Genomic DNA, 25,879 nt, shown 5'->3' on the forward strand with positions numbered 1-25,879 from the left:
AAATGTAGGTGGAGGCACATATTTCCAATGAGTCTGGGTAGGCTACACCAGATATCAGAGTTGATGCTTAATTGGCTGCTCTTCCATTATATTTCAAGTGTCAGTGCCTGCTTACACACACACACACACACACACACACACACACACACACACACACACACACACACACACACACACACACACACACACACACAGAGGGCAGTGACTCCAGGACATTGTTTGACTTAGTGGCGAGCAGTGTTTTTTAGTGATCAAAGCCTTCAAGCTCATAGCGATCAGAGTTTGATGCAAGAGAGAGAAAAAGTGACATAGACAGAGAGAGACACAGTGAGAAAAAGAGAGAGAAATAAGACTGATGAGATAAAATATGTGAAATCAAGCAGAAGGTTGCAGAAAATAGAGCTGGCATCTTCTCCAGAGCAGTCGGTATGTTCTCTCTGGTGGGAAGAAGCCTGTAGACCGCTTCCTTTATAGTCTTTCTGCTATGCCTGACGGTTCTGGTGGCAAAGCAAAACTGCCACCTCACAGTACTCTACTACTCTCATGTACAAACCCTCTCGGGATTTGATAACAGCCAGCCATCTGTTTCCAATGCCAGCTCACAGGTTTGCATCACATTGCCACTTCGACATTCCCTCGCTGAAGTCAAGAATCTCTTCATTGTCCCGGAGCAAAGAGAAGAGTGTGACTTTATGTTAGAGTAATATTAAAAGATATTTTCAAACCTAATGTTCGTGGGCCACAGCTGTTGCATGCTGTCAGTTACATAGGACAGTATTTGCGACTCATCTCTCAGGTTTTCAAAAAGAGCAAATACAAAGTAAAATTCACATATACTGTAATTTATGTTTTTTATTCAGGTTTAAATAATAGAAATATTCAAATACCTGTATATACAATTTAACAACACATAATTAAAAGATTAATATTGCATTTTTAGGGTCCTACAAAAAACATTTAATGATTGAATTAACTTTAAATAAGCAAAAAAAAAAAAAAAAAATTAATGAAATGTTTTCTGGATTTATGATTTAATACAATTGTATTGTCAAAAACAGCGGTATTCAAATGCAGAACTAAAACAAGACCTAAACAAATTAATTATTCTTTTAAAATGTATTAAAATTAAACTGTAACAAAAATCTTTTGGAAAACCATTCCTAGCTCTGCCACTGTTTCCATTCTTGTTTGTTCTACTCAAGAGTGCTGCTGTTACTCTATTCTTAAAAAGCCAAATCTGGACCCAACTGTGCACTGGTTGTGTATCAGTTTGATACATTTTATTCTGGTTTTTGCTTACATCAGTATTGAAACTGTTTTAGTAAGGGTTATAAATGACCTTCTACTTTTTGGTGATTTAGGCAATCTTTCCATACTTATTACTCAATCTCAACTCAGCTTTTGATATCGTCTGTCATAAGTTATAACTCATGCACCTCTCAGAGTTTGGCATGTTAGGAGCTGCAATATCCTCCCAAAGGACAGACAGACAATACTACATCACCATGCATAACTATAAATTTCCCACTGTCTTACTCAAACATGGTGTTCCACAGGGCTCAGTTCTCAGACTATTATTATTTATTATTTACATAATGCCTCCTGGATAAATTATTTGCCACCATGGTTTTTAGTATTACTGCTTTGTCACTGATATTCAGGTATATTGTTTTCTGACATCACTATCGTCATGTATCAGTGATTTCCAGACCTGCCTAAACCAATTTGATCAGTTTTTACCGTTTTTTTTAACCAGTTTAAACCAGAAACTCAGTTTTATCAGTTTACATTTTTTCTGGACTACCAGTGCACTCTTTCTCCCATATGCAATATATTCAAAACTCTGCTGTGAGAATATTAACTTATATTAAATGGCCTGTTCATATCTCTTCTTTTTAATTTCCATTGGCTACCTGTGTTGTCTTATATTATTTACAAAATTATTCTGCTTACCTTTATGTTACTCTATTGTCTTGCTTCTTCCTAACTTCCTTATATTCCTTCTTGACCACTTTGATTATCTGGAGGTGAACTTCTTTGAATACCAAGATTTTGTCTATCGTCTATGGGATGCAGGTCTTTGTTATGACTCCTAAGCTTTGGAATTCATTGCCACTGTCTCTTAGGACAGTAACCACACTGCATGAATTTAAGACTAAACTTAAAGCCAATTTGTTTTAATCGATACTACCTGTCATAATAAGATTCTTCTTAAAAACAATTAGATTTTTCTGTTTGTATTTGGTTGTTTGCACTACTATTTTGATATGCAACTGCAGTCTTCATGTCTTGGACTGTCAGCAGTCCATTTAAAGTGATTATGTATGAAATGGTTGTTTGTTAGCTACTGTTACTGTGAATTGTCCTTGAGCTTGGTAAAGGAGCGATATAAATTAAACATATTATAACAGGAACTTTGACCAGGAACTAGGGACTTTTGGGCTGGTACTCTTGTGTATTCCACCACAGGAACCAGAAGTCCAACATTGCATTTGCATTATTGTATGTCTACAATACATGTGACAAAAACACAGAATCCCAAGTCAGTACAGGGATCTACAGTATTCTCTCTGATTATCATAACAACCATATAGACTGTATTTCGAATATCCCTTTTAGTCCAGGCTTTCCTTCACATTGCCACAGAAATAAAACTGTTCACTGATCTTTGAAGTCACAAGAACCTGCTTAACCTTTATACCACTGTGATATAATCACACCATGTCACACTCAACAATACAATCATTTTATTGCCACAGTAACTCACAATCCTGCTACTCCAGACGCGTCCATGTAGCCTGTGCTCATACACACAGCTCTTAGATAACCTTTCCGAAATGAAACAACATTTTTGATTAATCTTTAATGAATTCTCTGTTGACCTCAACAACAGATTTTTCAGGGTCACCGAGTATCGAACTGGGATATATACATTTCCCTGTAAAAAGAAGGATTGACACGGGAACAAGGTGGACTGATTCCCTGCTTTGAGACACAGGGGGTACAGAACGTTACTCATAACGGATTCTGCTTCATCTCGCAGCTCTTAAAGGCTATAATTAAACCTCCAGTAGGATTCCACAGAGCCTGGAGAGAAAGAAAAGAACCTTTGCTGAGCTTTGGACAAGATATTCTGATTTTCAGTAGGTGTGATGACAAGGACATGAATAGAGTTTAATGATGGCTCTTGCTGTCATAGAGTTAGCAATTGATGATGAATGGCAGGTACTCATGCTGAGCCATCACTATGATATAGTATATATGTTCATCCTTTGGAGGATGTTACTTAAAAATGCATTTTACCTGGTCTTGAGTGCTTGAATATTGCTAGATATGATTAGCAAGAGGTTTATACAGTAGTTTTAGCAAAACAAGCAGAAGGTTTTTTTTGGTTATTTTCTGAAAATTAATCCTCTTTTTTGTGGGAGCTCTTGCAATGTCTTTCAACAAGCGTGACTGAGAAGATCAGGCTGGTTATTGGCTCTTTGATATGCAGAGGACAATACTTAAAGTTAATTACATTTTGGGCTGTTGAAAAGTGGATAAGTAATTGAAATTAAACTCACCAAGCGAAGAGCGTAATTTATGGAGATAATCATTCACACCTGCTTCATGCTTTTTCAACAGGCTTTTTGGACACAGGCAAAACGTTTCACACATTATTTTAAAAATTCTTTCAATTCTAGATTTAAAAGCTCCTTATATCTCAAATTTGTTGAAATGAGAGATGGTGACATGTTTACATTAAAAAGTTGCATTTATGACATCAGGGGAATGGGAGGGGGTGGTGTGATATGCAGTGTGACTCATCATTTAGACATTCTTCTAACTGTAAGTTACTTCATGTAACATTTCTCTGTAAGTTAAGTAACTAACTCTCGTTAGAGTATTAGTAGATTGTTAGGTTGTGGTTAGGGTAAGTGGAATAAGAGAATATTGACATTAGAACAACATACTAAACATTCTTGTGTTTTTTAAAGTTGCAAACAGACGACAACATTGTTGAAACAATCCGTTCATACAGAATCTGTGAAAATAAATAAAAATGCTGTATTATGGTTGTCAAGCACTCATGCTATAGACTGAACACTTAATACACATGCGCACCTTGTGACAGTTTTCACAAATTCACATTCCTGTAGTTTACACAGAGATGATAATGGTATAGTTTTCAAATATTTACACTTTGAAACCTTTTTCAAAAGTTTTTAGGACCACAAAATGCTGTTCTCAACACCATATTAAACCAAAATGAATATAAAGAGCACATTTAAGCTCATTAATTATTTTTCTTTTGATTTCTTTTGATGCTCATTTGCATAAATATAAACTTTGCTTAAGTTTGTTTTACTGCCAACAGTTGCTGTCGCTCATCTTGCCTCAAATCTTCAACTCTCATTGAAAATAAAAGACTTCTGATAGCTTTGTCACAGCAAATAACTATGTATATGCCTCTGTGTAAATGCCATGAGCATTTCTTATTTTCATGTTAAATATACAAAGCATAAACAGGGATGAGTGTTATGGATGATGATGAGTTCAGAATAAATTTAGTCACTCAGATCTCTAAATGTTTCACGAAATCTGATCTGTCATCTGCATTTACTCTGCATGTGAGAAAAGTAATAATGTCTCTGACATTTGGTCTCTGAGCAAACATTTATGAAAAAAGCAGGGCAGATTCATTACCATATTAGAAATCTAGAGTAAATGAAAAAATAAAAAGTAGTTTGGAATTTTCTGAAGGATATTGCAGTGCACGTATCACGGTCAAGTCTTAGGTAGGATTAGATTTGGGTTTAGTTCTATGTAAATGACATTCTAGATTAGATATGTTTTTTTCTCGCTGCACACAAAAATCAACACATAGAAAGACTACTGTGCCAAAAGGCTTTTTTTCATGCTCTTATACTTGTAGGATGCTACTCTTAGATTCCTTCATAATTAAAGTGATTCAATTTAGAAAAAGAAGAGCCCTTGCATAAGTTTCTGCTTAGAAAGTTTTGTGCTGATTAATAAACACAGGATAATGGAATAACAGGAATATATAAAATAAGAAATAATAAGGAATACGTTTTAAATATTCTGTGAGAACACACACATTCCTTCCTCTGAATACATTAACATGTTTCTGTCCTTTATTTTTCCAGTAAGGCTTAAAAGTAAAGGTCTCTATTCTAAGATATAGTTGGGGTTATAAAAATAGAATTTATTGTGCTCATTTCGCAGTTGCTTTCTGTTAATTTGACATGCAAGCACACTGATTTTTCTCTGATTTTCTCTTTTCAAACTGCTCTGAAATGGAAGTATGCACATAATAAGTTTTGTGCTGAAAAAAGCATCTCTTTATTGTAAGGGGCTTAAAATAAAATCTATGAATATAAATCCCTTTAAAGTTCAAGACAAACTGGGTCATGCCTATTTTCCCAGTCCAGTTTGCTCTGTGGTCTCTGCCATTTTTAAAGTATTTTATCTCACAAACACCTTTTTTGCTTCTCTAAGTGATGATACTGATGGCAGTTCATTACACCACAGCGTCATTCGATTAATCTGCAACAAAATTATCACCTGGCCTGTGACACTGCAAAATGCCTTATTTAAACTTTATTTATGATTTATTTATTAACTTATTTAGCTGTGCAAATTTGTAATTTGCCTAAATTTTGATTCCTTTATTTGAAATTTGTTTCTGCCAATTTGTCATTTTATTCGGCATGATTAATTTTTAAATGCCTGTGGAGTATAAAATAAGCTATAAATACAGAAGTTATGCTAGATCAAAATTCAGTTTATACTATAAAAAGTATACTATAACAATAAATAGGAAACCATAAATGAAACACCCGGAAGTATTGAACGTCAGCGAGAAACCACTTTTTTTTTTTTGCTGTCAGTTCCTGTATTGCTGACATGGTAATTATCGTCTGCAGTGGGCATAAGCACAGTTGATTAAGGAAAATGAGAGGATTATGAGCAGGTTCCTGTAAATGAGGTGAAGCAGAAACTTGTAGGGTGAAGGCCTTTCCGTGCAGCTGCTGAGAGAACCTATAATCACAGCTGCTATGTTTGTAAGAGCAAAACCATACATTTCCCTCAGATCATCTATTCATCTATATAGTCCGTCCTGAGTGTGTGTGTGGATATGTGTGTGTAATCCTCATAATAGAAATGCCATTTTTGATTTTAGATGTTGAGATGTGATGACAGTTCTGCCGCTGGGAGTGAGGCACACAGCTCATATCAACAGAAGGGAAACTCTAGCGCTGGAATCAATATCTGTGTTCAGAGTTTACCACAGTTGATCAAGTGTCCTCATATCTGGAGAGCAGTGTGTGCCTTTAGATCACTTATCTTTAAATATCTTTACTTTATATGTATTCTGTATATATATATATATATATATATATATATATATAAACTATAATAACGTCTAAGGCTACGTATGTAACCCTGGTTCCTCTAAGGAACGAGACGCTGCGTCGAGAACGAATGTGGAATGCGTCCAGCGTGACGTCTCTGAATAATGTGTATAATCAGTCCAATGGAAGGGCGAGACGTCATAGGCGGGTGACGTCAGAGACCAGGAAGCATAAAAGCATGAGCGGCGAAGCCGGTAATCAGCCTCAAAGGATGAAGCAAGCACCGGCCAGAGATGCCCGGAAGTGTGGTACTGCGACGCAGTAGGCTTAGGATAGCAACCTGATCACCGCTTAGCATAGCTTCTTCTGGCCACCATGGCCGCCACGTAGACCTTCAGGGTGGAGTGGGTCAACCCTGCGGAGAGCCTGCAGGAACTCCAACACTGTACCATCTGGGCAGTTAACTGGGTCGAGCTGGCGGTCTCCGCACCAAGAAGTGAAAAGCTTCCACTTCAAGGCATACAGTTTCCTCATTGAGGGAGCTCTGGATTGGAAAGCGGTCTTACAACCTCGGTTGAGAGACCATTAGCTAAGAGTTGTGCCTCCTCAGAGACAACACCTACAGCCTCTAAGCTCCATGTGGGGATGCATCCTCCGCTTGCAAGAGGAGATCTCTCCTGACGGGAACCTCCCATGGATGGCCGTCAAAAAGAGAAATCAGGCCCAGGAACCATACCCGGCCCGTCCAGAATGGGGCTACTAACAGCAGCCGGACTCCGTCCCGGCGCACTCTCTCCAGAACTCCCGAGAGCAGAGCAATCGGGGGAAAAATGTACAGATGAAGCCTTGGCCATGTCTGTACCATGGCGTCCAGCCCCAGTGGATGAGTCAGAGAAAGCCAGAGGGGACAGTGCGATGTCTCTCGAGTCGCAACAGATCCACCCGAGTCTGGCCAACTTCTCCAACTCTGCTTCATCACCTCAGTGTGAAGCCGCCATTCCCCGGGCCTCGGCCCCTGCCTCAACAGGATGTCTGCTCCCATATTAAGATGCCCAGGAATGTGAACTGCTCTGAGCGAGAGGAATTCGTCCTGGGCCCACACAAGAATCTGGTACGCTAGTTGTATAAACGGCGTGAGTGCAGACCTCCTTGGTGGTTGACGTAAGAGACCACCGCTGTGTTGTCAGTGCGCACCAACACATGGTGACCTCTTAGGTCTGGGAGAAAATAATGAAGTGCACGAAGCACGGCCAGCATCTCGAGGCAGTTGATTTGCCATGTCAGATGGCGACCACTCCAAAGACCGCGGGCAGGGTGGCCACTCATGACCGCACCCCAGCCGGTGAGGGGACGCGTCTGTCGCTAGCATCACGCGGCGACAAGGAGCTCCCAGCACCGGGCCCTGAGACAAGAACCAAGGCTTCCTCCACATATCCAAGGCACGTAGGCAGCGCCGCGTGACCTTTAGCATGCAAAGTGGGTTTCCCCTCAGGGAGAACCCCTTGGTCTTGAGCCACCACTGTAGGGGTCACATGTACAGCAGGCCAATAGTATTCACGTTGGACGTAGCTGCCATCAGACCCAGCAATCTCCGTGACTGCTTGACAGTGAGTGACCGGCCTTCTCTCACTCTCGCGACTGCAGTGAGGATCGACTCGATCCGAGCAGGTGACATACATGCCTGCATCATGGTCGAATCCCACACCATGCCCAGATAAGTGGTTCTCTGAACTGGAGAAAGCACACTTTTCTTGGCGTTAAGTCTTAACCCCAGCTCTTTCATGTGAGTGAGAACGACATCTCGGTGCCGAACCGTCATCTGCTCAGATTGAGCTGATATCAACCAATCGTCAATGTGGTTGAGTCGTGAAAGTGTGGGGTGAGAGTGCAAGGCCAGTGGAAGATCCGTATTGGTAGGCTTTTGCCCCCAAAAGCAAACCTCCGGAACTTCCGATGAAGAAGGATGGAGATAAGTGCATCTTTTGATAGATCGTGACACACCAGTCCTCGGACTTGGCATGTGCAGGCGTGCTAAACATCAGTCCCCTGACTGAGCGGTTCAAAAAGCACAGATCTAGAAAAGGACACAACACCTCATCCTTCCTCGGAACAGTGAAGTACCGGCTGTAGGACCCGGACTCTGCAACCCAAGGAGGAACACCTCGATGGTCTCCGTCCTCAGAGAGAGTCTACTTCTGTTCCATTACCAGAGCCTGCTTGGGGCCCACCAGAACGGGATTCTGTGGCCTCTCACTACAGTGTGCAGGACCCACTGAGACACATTTGGCAGTAGTACACAAATAGTCTACTAAGGGAATCAGCCTCTCAAGACCTCTGATCTCTGGTGGCATCACAGCAATTAGCTCGGTGCCCTGAAGCGGCGCACCGACAGGAGACGGCCGAACTATCTGCTCTGGAAACCTCCCAGGAGGTCGCGAGCCTCTTAGCACCGCTACGTTTCCGGGCGGTAACTGAAAGGAGCGCTCGCTGGAGACCGCTGCGCCCTGGAACACCGACAGGGTTGGCAGATCGATCTCCTGAGGGCACTGAGGAGAGACGGGCACCGTGTAATGCGGTGTATACCGCTCTTCCCCAGAGGGGCCTGCCGTCCGAGGTCCTGAGCCGCAGCATCAGGACTCTCGTAGCTGAAGTCTTCTAAAAACGACGGTCCTCAGACACACATCGTCTGCTAGGAAGACTAGACCAGAGCCTGCTCGGGGCAGGACCCCGTGAAGTACACTTGGCAGGGGCTCCCACACCGCCATGTGACCTCCTAAGGGAACCAATCTCGCAAGACTGGCCTCTGGTGCACCTAGAGCCACTAGCTCGGTGCCCTGAAGCGGGGGACCGGCAGGGGACAACCGTGCTAGCTGCTCTAGAGACCTCCGTAGAGGTAGCGAGTCTCTCAGCACCGCTACGTTTCTGGGCGGTAACTGAGAGAAGCGCTCGCCGGAGATTGCTGCGCCCTGGAACACCGGCAGGGTTGGCAGAACGATCTCCTGAGGGCACTGAGGAGAGACGTGCACCATGTTATGCGGTGTACACCACTCTTCCCCAGAGGGAGCTGGCCCTCAAAACGTCCTAGGCCTTAGGCTTCAGGATGTTATGATGAAGGCTATCCAGTGAAAACAACGGTCCATAGAACTGCTTTCCACTAGAAGCCTTCAGCCTGGGAGCGCCACTCTGACTCTAGCATCTGCAGAGTACAAAAGTGACACCCCCGGCACGAGGGGCTGGAACACAGTTGAGACTGCTCCGCCCAGCAGCCCCTGACCGCCTCAACCTCCTCAGAGGAAGAGCGGTACACACATGTTCTCACACAAGAAATTACATCCCTAGAGCCCCTGTACATCTAACTTCACATAGTCAGATAAATATGTAATTTTATTCCTTAGAATTAAATGTAGTCAGCAACCAGACTAGTCAACACGGTCTGGTGTAGAAAAAACTCACATAAAAATGAAACAATGTAATACACTCTGGTGTAGAAAAAACGTACATAAAAATGAAACAATGTCATACACGCGTTGCCTCGGCATATATATATATATATATATGTCTTTTATTTATATCTAAATATATATATATATATATATATATATATTTATATATATATATATTAGGAGGTCACATGGCGGTGTGGGAGCCCCTGCCAAGTGTACTCTGCCGCAGCGAGCTCTGCCTCCGAGGACGAGGAAACCGCAGCGCTGGTTTCCAAGCCTCGAGAACGAGCTCTAGATCTAGTGAACACGGGTGGAGATAGGATGAGCCGTCTCCAACCCGTTCGCCAGATCATGTGCGATTCCCGCTATCGCGGCAGCCGCCATGCCTCAGCACCAGTGAGACCGCAAGATCCCATGCACGGACACACTCTTCGGAGCATGCCTGGCGAGAGATCATGCAGCAGCAGCAGCGAGCTGTCTCAGAGGGCGAAGAAACCGCAGCGCTGGTTTCCAAGCCTCGAGAACGAGCTCTAGATCTAGTGAACACAGGTGGAGATAGGACGATCCGTCTCCAACCCTTTCGCTAGATCATGTGCGATTCCCGCTATCGCGGTCGCGACCGCAAGATCGCATGCACGGACACACTCCCCGAGAGCTGACTGCGCGAGCTCCACTCTTCATTAATGCTGCTTATGTTAATATTAGGCATAATATGCTTGTATGACTGGTGCTTGTGCAACTGACGAGCTCATCGACGCCTTTCCACATCAATCTCCTCAGAGAAAGACAGGCAGCACGTCACGCCCTCTCATCGGGGAGAAAGTACCGCAAATGCGGGCTTCCGACCCCCGAGAGCGGGCGCCGGATCTGGTGGCTAAGAAAGAAGATAGGGACTTGCCTGTCTTACATTCCTTCCAGCAGATCTGAAAGCGAATCCCGCGGGCACAACCGCCACTCCGCCTCGGCGAAAGCAGGGCTGGCACCGCGAGAAACACCAATGAAAGCTCTCTCCTCAAAGAGAGCCTTCTGAGAGTGAAGCAAAGGTTCGCATCGCAGCCGTCAACTCCCTCAAGAGCTGACACTGCGCGCTTCACTCTCAAGCAGATAACACACGAGCTGCGTGTGTCCCTATTATTAGTAGTACTATTAAGTTACTTTTATTAGACTTATTAAATTTAAATTAATTTTCCGTGCAATAATTACCAAATAACTGAAGTACTGCGAGGATAACAAAAGATTAGGCTATATATTTGCTCTATAACTCTATATCTACTTTATAAACCCTTATTGACGCTGTTCAGTAAATCTATGTGAACACAAATAAATCGCTGCATACGTGACTTAATATGAATGCTTGGTGAATTTCTATTCTAAAAATGACTAATACATATTTATTATTTTGTACTCCTGACATAAATTACTAAATTACTGTCACTGCAACATTTTGCCAAAACAGTGGTCAAATATCGGAGCTAGAGTCTTTAAACTTTCAACTGATGCACAGTTTCTCCAGATCAAGTAAGAGAGTGATGACCAATCTACTTCGAGTTTAAACTAAACAAGCCAATGCACATTGGCATGCAATTATTGCATCCAGCTGCCGCTGATCACAGCGTGAGTATAATAAGGCGGCAGGTGCAATGCATACCAGCTTTTTGCTTCAGAGCCGAGCGTTAGTATCGTTTTGCTCAACTGTGTCTGCTGTAAACTACAAGTTCCGCGTGCTCTCTGAAGCTGTTGGCGAGATGGCGCTTCAGTGGTGGTCATTCCTGTGTCGAGTGGGTTGTGCACTTCAGGCTGCATTTCCCCATGTCGTGTTGCAAGTGGCCAATTCCCCTGTGCGCCTCAGCACTAAAAGAGCATTTCCTAAATAGCAAATTTCTCTAAAAGAGCTTCACCGGTGCGTCTTCCCACTGCGGGAAGATGACCATCTCGGAGCTGCAAACCAGGCTCTGCTACCTTCAGGGGGGAGGAGTCCCATTGCCGCTGCCGTGATCTGGGGCTCATTCTTGCGGCCGATAGACGAGAACCACTCCCGGCAGTAGCACCATTACAGTGGTGGCAAACCTCGCAGGGAACCAATCCTCTGGGGACCATCACTCCTCTTGCACCTCCGATCCAGTGGAGCAACCCACGGAATGCGCTGGGCCCTCTTCAAAGAGCGTACCAGCGGTATTCATTAGGCCTTCCCCTGACCAGATGTCGATCTCAGCATCAGAGAGAGAGCTGTTGGATGAAGATTCGGCAACTCTGCCACCCTCCAGGACAGTGGCAAAGCCTGAGTCAGATCCAGAGATGGCAGCTATGCTTTCCCGGACCTTGAGATGGAACAGCAGTCCCACTGAAACTCTTTCAGAGGCTCCTGGGACATATGGTTGCCGCAGCGGCACTTACACCGCTCGGCCTGTTACATATGAGACCGCTACAGCACTGGCTTCATGGCCGCATCCCGAGATGGCTGTGGAAGCATGGCACTCATCGGGTCCAAGCCTCCAGGCATGCTGTGGTTTGCATGGATGCCTTCACCACTGGCTGTCTCAGGGGTTTTGGACGGGCACGCTGATGCATTGGCACATCATTTGCCTAGAGTTGTTAGCAGTGTGCCTTGCCTTGAACCATCTCAAAGGTCACTTACGAGGCAAGCATGTGCTGGTCCGAACAGACAACACAGCGACCACATCAACCAACGAGTACATCAGCCAACAAGCTATCTTGAGCAATGCTCCCAGGTAGAATGGCGACTCCATCCCCTGATGGTTCAGCTGATTTGAAGAGGTTCAGAGCCGCTCAGGTAGATCTGTTTGCTTCTGCAGAGACCTCTCACTGCCAGCTGTTCTACTCCCTGACCGAGGGAACACTCGGCATGGATGCACTGGCACACAGCTGGCCGCAGGGCCTACGCAAATATGCATTTTCCCCAGTGAGCCTTCTCGCACAGACACTGTGCAAAGTCCGGGAGGACGAGGAGCAAGTCTTGCTAGTGGCGCTGTATTGACACACTCGGACCTGGTTCCCTGAACAAGTGCTCCTTGCGACAGCCCCTCCTAGGCCGATTCCTCTGAGGAAGGATCCACTCAATGAGAGACGAGGCACCATTTGGCACCCACATCCAGACCTTTTGAAACTCCATGTCTGGTCCCTGGACAGGACACGGAGGTTCTAGGTGATCTACCCCAGGATGGTAGTTGACACCATCACTTTGGCAAGAGCACCGTCTACGAGACACGCTTATGCCTTAAAGTGGAACCTGTTCATTGAGTGGTGTTCTTCTTGACGAGTGGACCCCCCAAATGCCTGATTGCGGTCGTGCTTTCCTTTCTGCAGCAAGGGCTGGAGTGAAGGTTGTCTCCCTCCACCCTCAAAGTCCATGTTGCTGCTATTGCTGCGTACCATGACCCCATGAATGGGAAGTCTTTAGGTAAGCACAACCTCATCATCAGGTTCCTTAAAGGGGCCAGGAAGGATTTAACCACCTGGCCCCTTTAAGGAACCTGATGATGAGGTTGTGCTTCCCCATACCCTCTTGGGACCTGACTCTAAAATCACTTAAATCTTAAATCACTACAACAGGGCCCATTTGAGAATTTGCATTCAGTTGAGCTGTATCTATGCAGAGGATGGCCCATTGGATTGTGGATGCCATAACCCTGGCTTATGAGGCACAGGGTGTGCCCTGCCCATTCAGGTTGCCAGCTCACTCAACTAGAAGTGTTGCATTCTCCTGGGCGCTGTCTCGTGGCGCCTCGCTGACAGATATTTGTAGCGCTGCGGGCTAGGCGACCCCTAACATGATTGCTAGGTTCTATAGCCTTCGTGTAGAGCCAGTATCCTCCTTTCCAAGAGGGTTTTAATCACTTCAAATTTACCGATATACACTTAAATGGATGCTATATGTGTATTTGCTCCTTCGGGAAGGATGAGGCTTCCGCAGCGTCCCTGTTCCAAGCAGAACGGGTTAGTTTTCCCAGTGTTATCCAATCTCACCTAGTGAGGTAATGCTTTGACAATGGTGAGTGGAACTACTTGTTCTGAGCCCCGGCCTACACCCAATAGGAGCGCAGGCGGCTCACACAGGGCACTGGAAGGGGCAGCACCCATGGCGCTTTGGTAGGGATCCCAATTTTGTTGGTCATTGACGTGACTTCGAGACTGACCGACTGAAAAGGAATGTCTCGGTTACGTATGGTAACCCTCGTTCTCTGAAGGAGGGAATGGAGATGTCCCGTCGCCACGGTTGCTGTACCACCGCTGAGCCTCCTCAGCGAAAACCTGGTATGCATTGCACCTGCTGCCTTATTATACTCATGCTGTGATCAGCGGCAGCTAGATGCAATAATTGCATGCCAATGGTGCGTTTAGTTTAAACTCGAAGTAGATTAGTCTATCAAAGTGATATCCCAATATCGTCGGTCATCGACGTGACGTCTCCGTTCCCTCCTTCAGGGAACGAGAGTTACCATACGTAACCGAGATGTTCTGAAACAGGGGGTTTCATAACCCTTTAATATATAAACTTAATATATATAAAAATTTTTCTTAAATATATATAGGCATGTGTGTGTATTTATATATACATAATAAATATACACAGAACACACACATTATTATTAATAGTATGTTAATTTACATAATGTTATGTAAATGAACACTTTTATTTTGGATGAGAGTAATAGTGATAATTTGTTTGACAGCACTAATATATATAAAATTTAAGTAAATACCTTCATGAAGGGCCGTAAGCCAAATGTACACATGGTCATTAATATGAGTAATTTTGTCATTGATCATGTGATTTTTGATGTATGTCCTCACAATTATTGCAACTGCTACTTTTGTAAAAGTCTGCTGAAAGTAAATTACAGTGTCATTATCCATTGTTTTATAGCATATATCAGTGTCAGATTTGCAGAGGTGTAGATTTCAATGTTTTAAACTAAACCTAATATTATTCTCATGCTAATAAGGTTAATAAAATTGGTTATTGAATTGATTGGAAAGCAGCATTTTTTATTTTTATACTATTACATTTACATTATATTTACATTTAGTAATTTAGCAGACGCTTTTATCCAAAGCGACTTACAAATGAGGACAATGGAAGCAATCAAAATCAACAAAAGAGCAATGATATACAAGTGCTATAACAAGTCTCAGTTAGTTTAAACACAGTACATGTAGCAAGAGCTTATAAATAATATAATAAATAAAAAGAAAACAGAAAAGAGAAAAGAATAGATCAAGCTAGTGTTAGAGGTCTTTTTTTGCTTTTGTTAATTGTATAATAAATGAAAAGAAAACAGACAGAATACAAAAAGATTAGAAAGCTAGTAAGAATAGAATTAGAATAGTGAGTGTTAAAGTTAGAGGGTCAAATAAAGATGGAAGAGATGTGTTTTAAGCCGATTCTTGAAGATGGCTTAGGACTCTCGGATTGAGTTGGGCAGGTCATTCCACCAGGAGGGAACATTTAATTTAAAAGTCCGTAAAAGTGACTTTGTGCTTTTTTCAAGCGATGTTCACTTGCAGAACACAAGCTTCTAGAAGGCACATACATTAAGTCTGAAGTAATGAATATAGGTAAAGGGATGCAGAGTCAGTGGTGGTTTTATAGGCAAACATCAATGCCTTTTTTGCCAATTTTGCCAATGCCAATTTTTTGCAAGCAGCTATTGGTAGCCAGTGCAAATTGATAAACAGAGGTGTGACGTGTATTCTTTTCGGATCATTAAAACTTAATCTTGCTGCTGCGTTCTGCATTAATTGTAAAGGTTTGATAGAACTGGCTGGAAGACCTGCCAAGATAGCATTGCAATAGTCCAGCCTGGATAGAACAAGAGCTTGTACAAGGAAGGGCCTGATCTTCTTGATGTTGAATAAAGCAATCTGCAGGACCGGACAGTTTTAGCAATGTGGTCCGAGAAAGTTAGCTGATCATCAATCATAACTCCAAGGTTTCTGGCTGTTTGTGAAGGAGTTATAGTTGATGTGCCTAACTGGATGGTGAAATTGTGATGAAACAATGGGTTTGCTGGAACCACAAGCAGCTTGGCAAGGTTGAGTTGGAGGGGATGGTCCTTCATCCAGCAAGAAATCTGAAAGCTGAGATGCGAGCAGTTACATTCGGATCATCAGGATGGAATGAGAGGTAGAATTGAGTGTCATCAGCATAGCAGTGATTATGAAAAGCCATGTTTCTGAATGACAGAACCTAATGATCTAATGATGCCATGTAGATCTAATGACCTAATGAACCTAATGATGCCATGTAGACAGAGAAGTGAAGTGGTCCAAGAACTGAGCCCTGAGGCACCCTAGTAGTTAGATGTTGTGACTTGGACACTTAACCTCTCCAAGGTACTTTGACTTTAACCACTGGAGTGCGGTTCCTGAGATGCCCTTTCCCAGTAGGGATAACAGGAGGATCTGGTGGTTAACCGTGTCAAAAGCAGCGGACAGATCAAACAAGATAAGTACTGAAGATTTGGATTCCTAAGTCTTAGGTCTTAGGGCTTCAAGAACTGAGAGCAAGGCGGTCTCAGTTGAATGTCCACTTCTTGAAGCCAGATTCGTTGCTGTCAAGGCAGAGACTTGGTTGAACACAGCTCGTTCAAGTGTTTTTGCAATAAAAGGAAGAATGGAAACTGGTCTGTAGTTCTCTAAAAGAGATGGGCTGAGGGTGGGTTTCTTAAGTAGTGAAGTTATATGAGCCTGTCTAAATGTTGAGGGAAAAACACCAGTTTCTTTTGTTTTTTTTCTTATATTGTTTCAGAAGACATAAGTTTACCTTTCACTGAAAGTGAAATTTTGTTTCTGAGCAGCAACAACCCTGCTACAGTAGTTGAAATGACAAATGTAATGTATTTAAGCAGGGTTTAAACATAAAAATCCCCTTATAGTATTTTTGGGGGAGCGTATAGTCAACATTTCTTGATGTCATCTTGAACCTTTATCCTGATATCCACTTTTGTGGAATTCTAATAAGCCAGTTTAATGAAATTGTCAAAAAACCTGTTCAATAGTTTCATATGTCAATGTGTCACTGATAGCATTTAATCGTGCTGTCAGAATTATACTGATCTTGTTTTATTTTCTTTTTTCTTTCTCCACAGGAATCTTTTAGACAGAGACACGTTCTCCAAATCTGATCCATGTGAGTACAGCCATTGGAAAATGAAACAGCTAACGTGAAAGAGCTAACGTCTCTTCATTTTATACTCTTTCTGGTTTAATTAGCATCCCCCAATCCTTTTCTCTCTAATCTCTTGTCTTTCGCCTCTCATCAAACATCAGCATGATTCTGATGAGTTCTTCTCATCTACAATGCTCTGCAGGACTCCAATGATCCTGAATGAAACATGAACTCAAATGCGCAATGGCAGCAAGTTTCATAGAGACCCTTTGAAGAGAACTGACAGATTGAGCAGAAAAAGAGAGAGGGGGAAAAGAAAGAGTTGGATGGAGTTTCAGTGTTTTAACTAAGTGAATCTCTTCCCTTTCTGAAAGAAATATCTCTTAACTTCTCATCCACTAGGGGTTATAATATATATATATATATATATATATATATATATATATATATATATATATATATTCAGCTCACCCTCATATTATTTAAAACCAGTATGATTTTTTTTCAAGTATGTATTGAAATCATAATGGCTACATAATGAACATAAATATAGATCATATTAAAAGCGCCATATAGATACACATTGCAAATCTTGTAAGTGGTGTTATATAGAAATAGAAGTTAAAAGAAGAAATTGATGTTATGTTACCACATTTTTTTTCATGTTTGATTTTTATTTCTGAAATAATCCCAGCATTTGGCAACAGAATTCCACTTTTGATTTCCAAATACTTAAATAATACTAAATACTAATAGTAAACCAGTTATATTTCCAGTGCCTGCTGTTTGTTAATAATGTTAATATTAGTTAATAAATTTGTTAATAAATCACTGATGTGTTGCATTTTAAAGCGATATATTTGAATGGAATTGTGCAGATTTTCAGTGAATAATTTTTTTTTAATCTGTTTTAGACATGCCAAAAGTACTGACTTCAGTACCAGTCAGTATTGAAATTTGAAATGTCCATTTCCTGCTAGCATTTGAGCACTGCGCTGAGCGGATTCGTAAACATTGCTGATTGGCCATTGTGTTCACTTATCAACCAATCAGCCAATCAGCAGTGTTTAAGAATCCACTCAACAGTTTTAATTAGGTTTGAGCTGAACTCTGCAGGGCTGCAGCTCTCCGGGACTGGAGTTCACCACCTATATATATAGAAGCTGCCTTATGTGCAGTTGAATTGTATGAACAACACTGCTAAGTGTAGCTTTAATTTTCAGCTTTGGTTTTGGCCCAGAATTTTCATTTCGGTGCATCACTATTGGAAAGGTTATCACCCCAATCACAGCTTCACCTTTTTTTCTGAGAGTGTAGCACTAATTTTTGCTATTTTTGTCCCTTTTCACAGTGTGCGTCTTGTACACTCAGGGTACGGAGACCAAGCAGTGGAGAGAGGTGAGTGTGCACACACTTGCACACTCACACACACACACACACCATGAGTGTTCCCAGAATGCATTGCTATGGTTTCATCTCTGGTGTTGTTGTCCAATCAGGCGTGTCGGTTCTCCCGGCAGCAGCATGCATTCAAACCGCTGTCTGTTCTTTTTCTGTATGCCATCAAAACACATCCAGCATCTTATCACTAACAAGCAACACCCAGTTCAGTGCCTGTACAAAAGCTCTCTATTCTGTCTCGAGTGTTGTTTATCCAACGGTGTCTTTATAAAGATGAGTCAGTTTCTGTAGTTTCTAATTTGAGGTTATGAATCAGAAGAGGACTGTCCTGCTGGTCTGGTGCAGATTAAGCTTTGGTGTTTTTCTCATAGGTTAGTGGTAAGATCGGTTACATGGTTGGTAATTTTTCCCTCTAAATGTTACTATAAGTATGATACACATTATCTTTAATTAATATAAATGTAATTCACTGCAGTTTTTAACTAAAATGAACAATAGTGGCTGAAACACATACAACTTTTATTGCTTTTCATGCAAATAATTATTTGGGCAGATTATGTACTACCACGTTATAACCTCACAACAGTATAACCATAGTGTATGAGTTAGTAAACTAATACATTTTGATGTTTGCATCAAATAACCAGCTCCATATGTAAACTTGCTTGGTTACTCACCTGGTATAACTATGCACTTTGCAATCCAAAGCACTCGGCTACTTATCCTGCGAAACAACAGTCATGATTAAAGAGCTCAGACTTGTAGAGGCAAGATGAAATGGCATGGTTGCTTCAGCACACGTGTTTTAGGTCATGTTTGCTTTTGTTAACACTATCGGTTAGGTTTATGGAAGGGTTAAGTGATATGTTATTATTAAATGCACTAGAGCATCAAGCTTTTAGTGGCATTTCATTTTCCTTAATGCTGTTAAACATTCAACAACGTTTCTATTCACATTCATCTGTTACAGGCAAAATAGCCCCACTCACTGTACATTTAAATATGTACAAAATATGTATTAAATATAAAAAACAAATATATAGAATTATCATCGCAGGCATGTTTTTTCCAACATGACTGGGTTGAAATTATTTAGGGGGATCAACTGAAAGACATTTTTGTGAGTAATTTTTGAAGAACAATTAGTTGGATATTGTATCACAACACAAATCTTTTTTGTTATTGTGATATTTAAATGAGCTGATTTCCATGCTTTAAAGTGCTCCGTTTTTAAAGTGTATCCGTATAATTGATTTTCTTAAAGAAGATATTTTGAAGAATGGTCACACTGTACATAATGATACAATCATGCAGATATTACAAACTGTTAAGCTCATGATGATGACGGAGAAGCATAATAAATGTACCATAAAAGTGGTCCATATGATTCATACTCTATATTTCAAGTCTTCTGAAGTCATGTGGTAATTTATGTGTGAAACATTTATGTGGTTAATCCTTAAAAAATACATGGCAATAATTCCAAATGCCAATATTCCTCACATGTGTTTTTATATATATATATATCTTTTTTTTTTACTAATGTGGCAAATGAGACTGTTAATGAATGATTTTAAAGAGCTGAAGTGGGAGGGTATGATTTTCAGTTTAAATGTCAAATCTAATTATGAAACTATAACAGATTACAAGTCATATGGACCACTTATATATGAATTTGTGTTCAACAGAAGAATGCAAGTCAATAAAGGTCTTGAACCACATGAGTGTACTGTACAGAAATTACATAAAGCTTTTCTTTTAAAAATAGAGACTTATATACTGAAAGCAGAGAGTGACATTTTGTAGTCATAATCAAAACTGCTGTATGAACTTCAGTGCAACTGCAATTGATAAATAAATCATGAATGTTTTGCCATCTGAATTTCAGATCTGATATGAAATAAAAACAAACAAACATACACCTCACAAAATGTCAAATACAAAACGCTTTGTATTTAAAAAAAAGAGAACTTTCTTATCCAGTGGCAGATGATTTTGCCCTGTCCCCTGACTAAAAGATATAAAACTGAGAGCTGAGGGCTGCCTCATACACCTGCAGAATATTTGTAGGTTTCGTGTAGGCGATGACAGCTCACCATAGCAATAAATCCTGGCATGCTTCATTTCTCATCTGTCTATTTGTATAAGCACTCTGCTCATATTCAGTGTAAATAACACAAGAGACTGTCATTACAGAAGTTAATCGATCTGAATGAAAGGTTATTATTTGATATTTTTGGATTTTGTTTTAAAACACTTTCATTTATATTTTATAATATGTTATGGGACATTCAATAATAACATGAAGGATATAATCTACACGTTATTTTTTTAGAGTTCAGTCTTCGGATATGACAGAGAAGCACTTTTGCCTTTTAACACTTAATAATACAAACACATCTGAACAACAGGAGATGATTAGTGCTGGTTCTGCTCACTGTCACTGCATCTCTCAGTATATTACACAGAAACATTGTGGTGCTCCACTGTCAAGCATGCTCTCCTCAACTGATTTCTGTGAGGGTCTTGGCTGGTTTCCTGTAAAAGGAGGGTTTTGGTACTTTTTATTGTATAAGCTTCAATGCTTTCATGACATTCTGCCTTGCTTTTTGACAGAACCGTCACCTCAGGTTGTCAGGTTCTGGAAGAGAATTTACTGTTTGGATTTCCCATCAGTAGTGTGAGTGTCAAAGATTTTAGCTGTTGCATCTATTGTACAATAAAAGAAAAAAAAGAAAAAGAAACCCCACAAAAATCCAGTTTAAAACATTTCTTAATTTTTATCATTATATATATATATTTATTTATTTATTTATTTATAATTGTACCCAGATATAATAATACCCAGTTTTTCATTTGGTATCAAGTAGTGACCCAGGAGTTTCCTAATTGTTTATTTTACAAAAGTTACAAAATATACTTAAGATCTATCGTTGTACCACTCTACCAACATAATGCATAATGCATAATGACATACTGTAAATTAAATAAATGGGCAGCAACACAAGTGTAATTTACTAACCTATTACAACCACTGCCTTAGTCAACCAAATGTTTTACATTATTACCATGTAAAATAATAAATAAGGTGATCATTAAGATCCCTTTGTCCTTAGATACTGTCTTAAGCTCACACTGGCTTATGTGTGCAGTCTGAAGATATGACAGCGCTGACCAGTACAGGTGACTGCATTTCATTGGTAGGTGTGTGTGTGTGTGTGTGTGTTGTCACTGGCAAGTCAGTGGGAGAACCATGTGCAGGGTTTCGTATAACTTTTCTGTACCGAATGAAGTATGAACCAAATGTACTTCTTACATTTTGAGGCCAGTTAGATTATTAAAAAGCTTTAATGGACCAAGAATAATGTATAACAATAACAACATGGTGCATTAGTCAATAAATATTACATTTTTTTAACTTCAATATACAATTTGCTCTGTCTTAAAATGTTACAGACTAGTCCTGCTGTTAGAACTGTTGGAAATCCTATTTTACATTTTACAATCTTATTTTTGACACAGTTTTGCTATTTTATAAGGTAAATCTGTGGGATAATAATAACTTTTATTTAAAACTATCTAAAAATATAGTGCAACATTGCTGCTGGGTCATTTATAATAATAACACAAGGAGGACTTGTACAAAATAGTAAAACATTTAAATATATAGAAAATATACTCACCCTCAGGCTATTCAAAATGTACATAAATTAGTTTCTTCATCAGGACAGATTTGGATTGAATTTAGCATGACATCTCTTGCTCACCAATGGATCCTTTTCAGTGAATGGGTGCCGTCAAAATGAGAGTCCAAACAGCTGATAAAAACATCACAGTAATCCACACCCTTTACATCTCGTAAAGCTTCATTTCATTTTAGAAGTGACTGTAACTGAACATATACCCAGGGGACGTTCTGTAAAGCTTATCTGAGCTAGTTACAGTAATCAAGGGGGCTGAACTTTGCGTAAGAATCCTTCGTCAAGTTATCTGCTTCATTTCGGTTTTAACCAGGTGAAATAAAATTCACAGTTTAGAACATTGAGCACAGTGAAGGCAGAAACAGCTTAGCAAATTCTGTCAACAAACATTATAATTATGATGCTTCATTGTTGTCATTCCTGACAAAGTAATGGCAAAGCTACAAAGACCTTTTAGTTCTTTCTCTATGCAAAAGGAAACATTCAGTGTAACATTAATATCCAGTTTACAGAGCGAATTGCCATCTATCTGTTTTAGATGAGGAGTGATTATAGCAATTGCACACATTTGCCAATAATTGCTAATAATTAAGGCTCTCTTTATATTGCTTTTAGCTTGTTGATTTGAAATGAACAGAGCCGTTTGAAAGGTTCATTTCTACCAGCACAGAAGTGTAGTGCTTGTTTGCTAATTAGATTTTATTCATTGGATGGTTGAAAGCTTTTTGAGGATACTGCAATTAAAGTTGCTACTTAATTGTAGCACGAGTAATTTGAACTCCTGACTTTCACAAGGTTTCGCATTTGGCTTGAAATGTAGTATTTTTTGTTTTATATATTTTTTCTTGTAAACATCTGTGTATAGAAACTGTTACTTGTTTTTTTTTCCACTGATGTGATGGTCATATTATTATTATTATTATCATTATTATTATTATTATTATTGTAACTCCAGATCTATGAGAACATGATTTATATAGACAGTTATTTGCTGTTCTCTTTTGAATGAACCAGGTTCTCAGTGTCAAAAAAAAAAAAACTTCATTTAAAGAATTTTTGAGGGGCTTAAACACACACACACACACACACACACACACGCCCGCACGCACATACACACACACACACACACACACACACACACTTTATTTAGTTATTTAATAATGATTAAAATGTGTATCTTAGGCGTATTACTTTTTTATGATTTTTATTTTTTTTTACCTTAATGGTTAAATTGTTTTAGGGTCATTAAACAAGAATTTGTTTGCAAAAACATTTTTCAAAAATGTATGGAGTTACAGTGAATGGCAAAACTTTGTGACACAAATTTGAACTAGATTTTTGTTAATCTAAAAGATAGATTTTTTTGACCCTTTAACAGCCTTTCAAAGCCCCCCCCCCCCCCCCCCCAATGCCCAATCCAAAAAAAACAAAAGAATACACAGAGTAACAGAGTAATCCAAACACTCTTCAACAGTCAGTTGTTATCATCAAATATCAGTTCATGAAAACAAACTCTGTTTGCAGGCTGTCTATTCATTCATGTAAACTTTTCTGACACTGAATAATTTATGGTCGACATATATCGCATGAAAAGTCCCCATGCGTGTAGGTGAAATGCAGGCCACTAAACAAACATTGTCTCAGATCAGTTAAATGTCAAAAGTTGGCCTCAATTCGTTTGTAGCACATTTAGCCTTCCAAAGAGGGGAGGGAATCTATCCAGTTATTTAGTCTTTTTTAAAGGGGTTTTGAAAGGGGTTAATGGTGGAGTGAGATGCCCCTAGCTGGGCTTCAGAGTGTGGCAGCTTTGACTAGAGGTATACTAAAAGAGTCACCGACTACGCCACCCGGGGGCCTCTTTCCGGGAAAAATGCCCTTTGGTTAACTAAGGCTCAGAGGTTCGTTGATCAGAGTCAGATATCAGACATGGATGTGTAGAAAAATAGTACAAAGCTTTATTTTCTCCATAAAACCATATTAAATTTTATTCAATACAACACCAATAAACATAATCTAAACACAAAATGATACGGACGCTCACTTCAGAATGGGGCACTGGCTCGCTTTAGCAGAACGGATATAGCGATCATACGTGCCCACTCACTGCACACTCACTGCACACTCACTGCACCCCTCACGGTGACCACAGCATTCAGGCCAAAGAACCCACCACCACAATCAGGAAGAGACGCTTATTTCTCTGCCACTGGCTGCCCCATTTCTGAAGAGAGAGAGAAAAAGGAAAATAACACGAAACACACACACAATATTTAAAACATTAAACAAAGCAGCTGGCCGTTTAAGGCACAATTTTAAAAGAGTTCACCACAATCAGTTTGGCGCATCAGATTAAGGTGTCGCGTCCGGCCACCCTACAACATTGGGCGGACAGAAATGGGCAAAACAGCAAACACTGGTATAATGAGCACCTGCCCTCAGATTATCCACACAAGAAACATACTCATAAATAAGCGTGGTTACAGTGAATATGTCACACCAAATGAATATATGAATAACACATTCAGCAAACACAAATCAAAGGGAAAGGATATATAGCCCACAAACAGTGAACTCACAAAAAAACACAAACTAAAGACAACAAAATGTAAAGGAGCTGGGGACAGTTAAGTGGCGGTTCTAGTACTTGGGCGCCACTGGAGGTTTATGGCTCAATTTATTTACTCACACACCGTCAATAATGTACCGTGCCAACGGCCCACAGGCAGTCCACGGCCCAGCTGATGGAGCGCGCGCTGAACGTAAACAAAGGACGAGACGCGGGGTTAAGCAGCAGCGCGTCACACACGAGCTGAAACCAGTCAATGAAGCGCGCTCGCCAGTTCAATGAGCGAGACACACTCGGAACAGCCCCGCCTCACGTAATAATCAGTGTGATTATCACGGTGAAGAGTCTGACGGGAGTCAGAAAAAGTAGCAAACACAATGCAAACCGCAGAAGGGAAACATCCACCCGGCGTTTTAGATGAACCCAGAGGAAACCCACTGTAACGTCTTGCGCACGTTGGCCCGCACCTGGTAGTGAGATTCACACGGCACCCAACCAGCTTGGTATTAAGCACTCATTAAAATGGCGACATCACACGGAGTTCCTCCGTCCAACCCTACAGCATTCACGAGTCCCGCCGGAAACACGGTGTCTCACTCTGATGACGCAGAGAGAGAGAGAGCGCATGCACATAGCGACACCCCTATATACACAGAGAACGTAATTAAAGGGCACTCCCCCTTCATATGGAGTAACCCCAACAGACAGTAAACAGTACTGCTACAGTCTATCCCCCCCTTTGTCATCGTCGTCCCGACGGTGAAACATCTAAAGGATATTACCCCACAAGATCCTAATTCCAAGGCCTAAACAAGACAGCGACGGTATTAACACCACACACCGGAGGGTCCGGAATTCCCACCCCTCCGGGCCCTACCGTTCGCGGTAAGTGATGGACATTGGAATGTTGCCCCGCCCCTACTCGTCTTGTACGGCGTGGAGCCATCACAGAAAGATCAGATGGTCCTGTGGAAAAGGGCCTTAGCACAGGCACTGGACCTATGCTGGCCTCCGCTATAGGCACTACCTCTAAATCAGTCGGATGAGAAGCGGTGTCAAGTTCTTCTGCTGGAAGCATACTTACGGTGGTCCTTTCACAAACCATCGAAGGTGCCCTAGATGCAACATAGGCCATATCTCCATCTTCCAGTTCTACTTGGGCCTCCAAGGACACCGATGACTCAACTGGGCTCTCGGGAAGATCGACCAATGGGGTCTCGCTCTGGACTCGAGGTTTCAATGCGGAACGATGGACATTTCGAACCAGACTCAGATCGCTT

The 25,879-nt window shown here is 41.1% G+C and overlaps 1 protein-coding gene across 1 annotated transcript in view; it reads left to right on the forward strand.

Annotated features, from left to right (window-relative positions):
- The window catches only part of cpne5b (copine Vb), a 189,596-nt gene that overhangs the window by 33,593 nt on the left and 130,124 nt on the right, over positions 1 to 25,879 (forward strand). The window contains exons 2-3 of the mRNA XM_059538162.1: positions 16,912 to 16,952; positions 18,283 to 18,329. Coding sequence (XP_059394145.1) covers positions 16,912 to 16,952; positions 18,283 to 18,329 — 88 coding nt within the window. The remainder of the gene's footprint in view (positions 1 to 16,911; positions 16,953 to 18,282; positions 18,330 to 25,879) is intronic.

This window comes from Carassius carassius, chromosome 44 (assembly GCF_963082965.1).
Source record: "Carassius carassius chromosome 44, fCarCar2.1, whole genome shotgun sequence".
Taxonomy (NCBI): domain Eukaryota; kingdom Metazoa; phylum Chordata; class Actinopteri; order Cypriniformes; family Cyprinidae; genus Carassius; species Carassius carassius.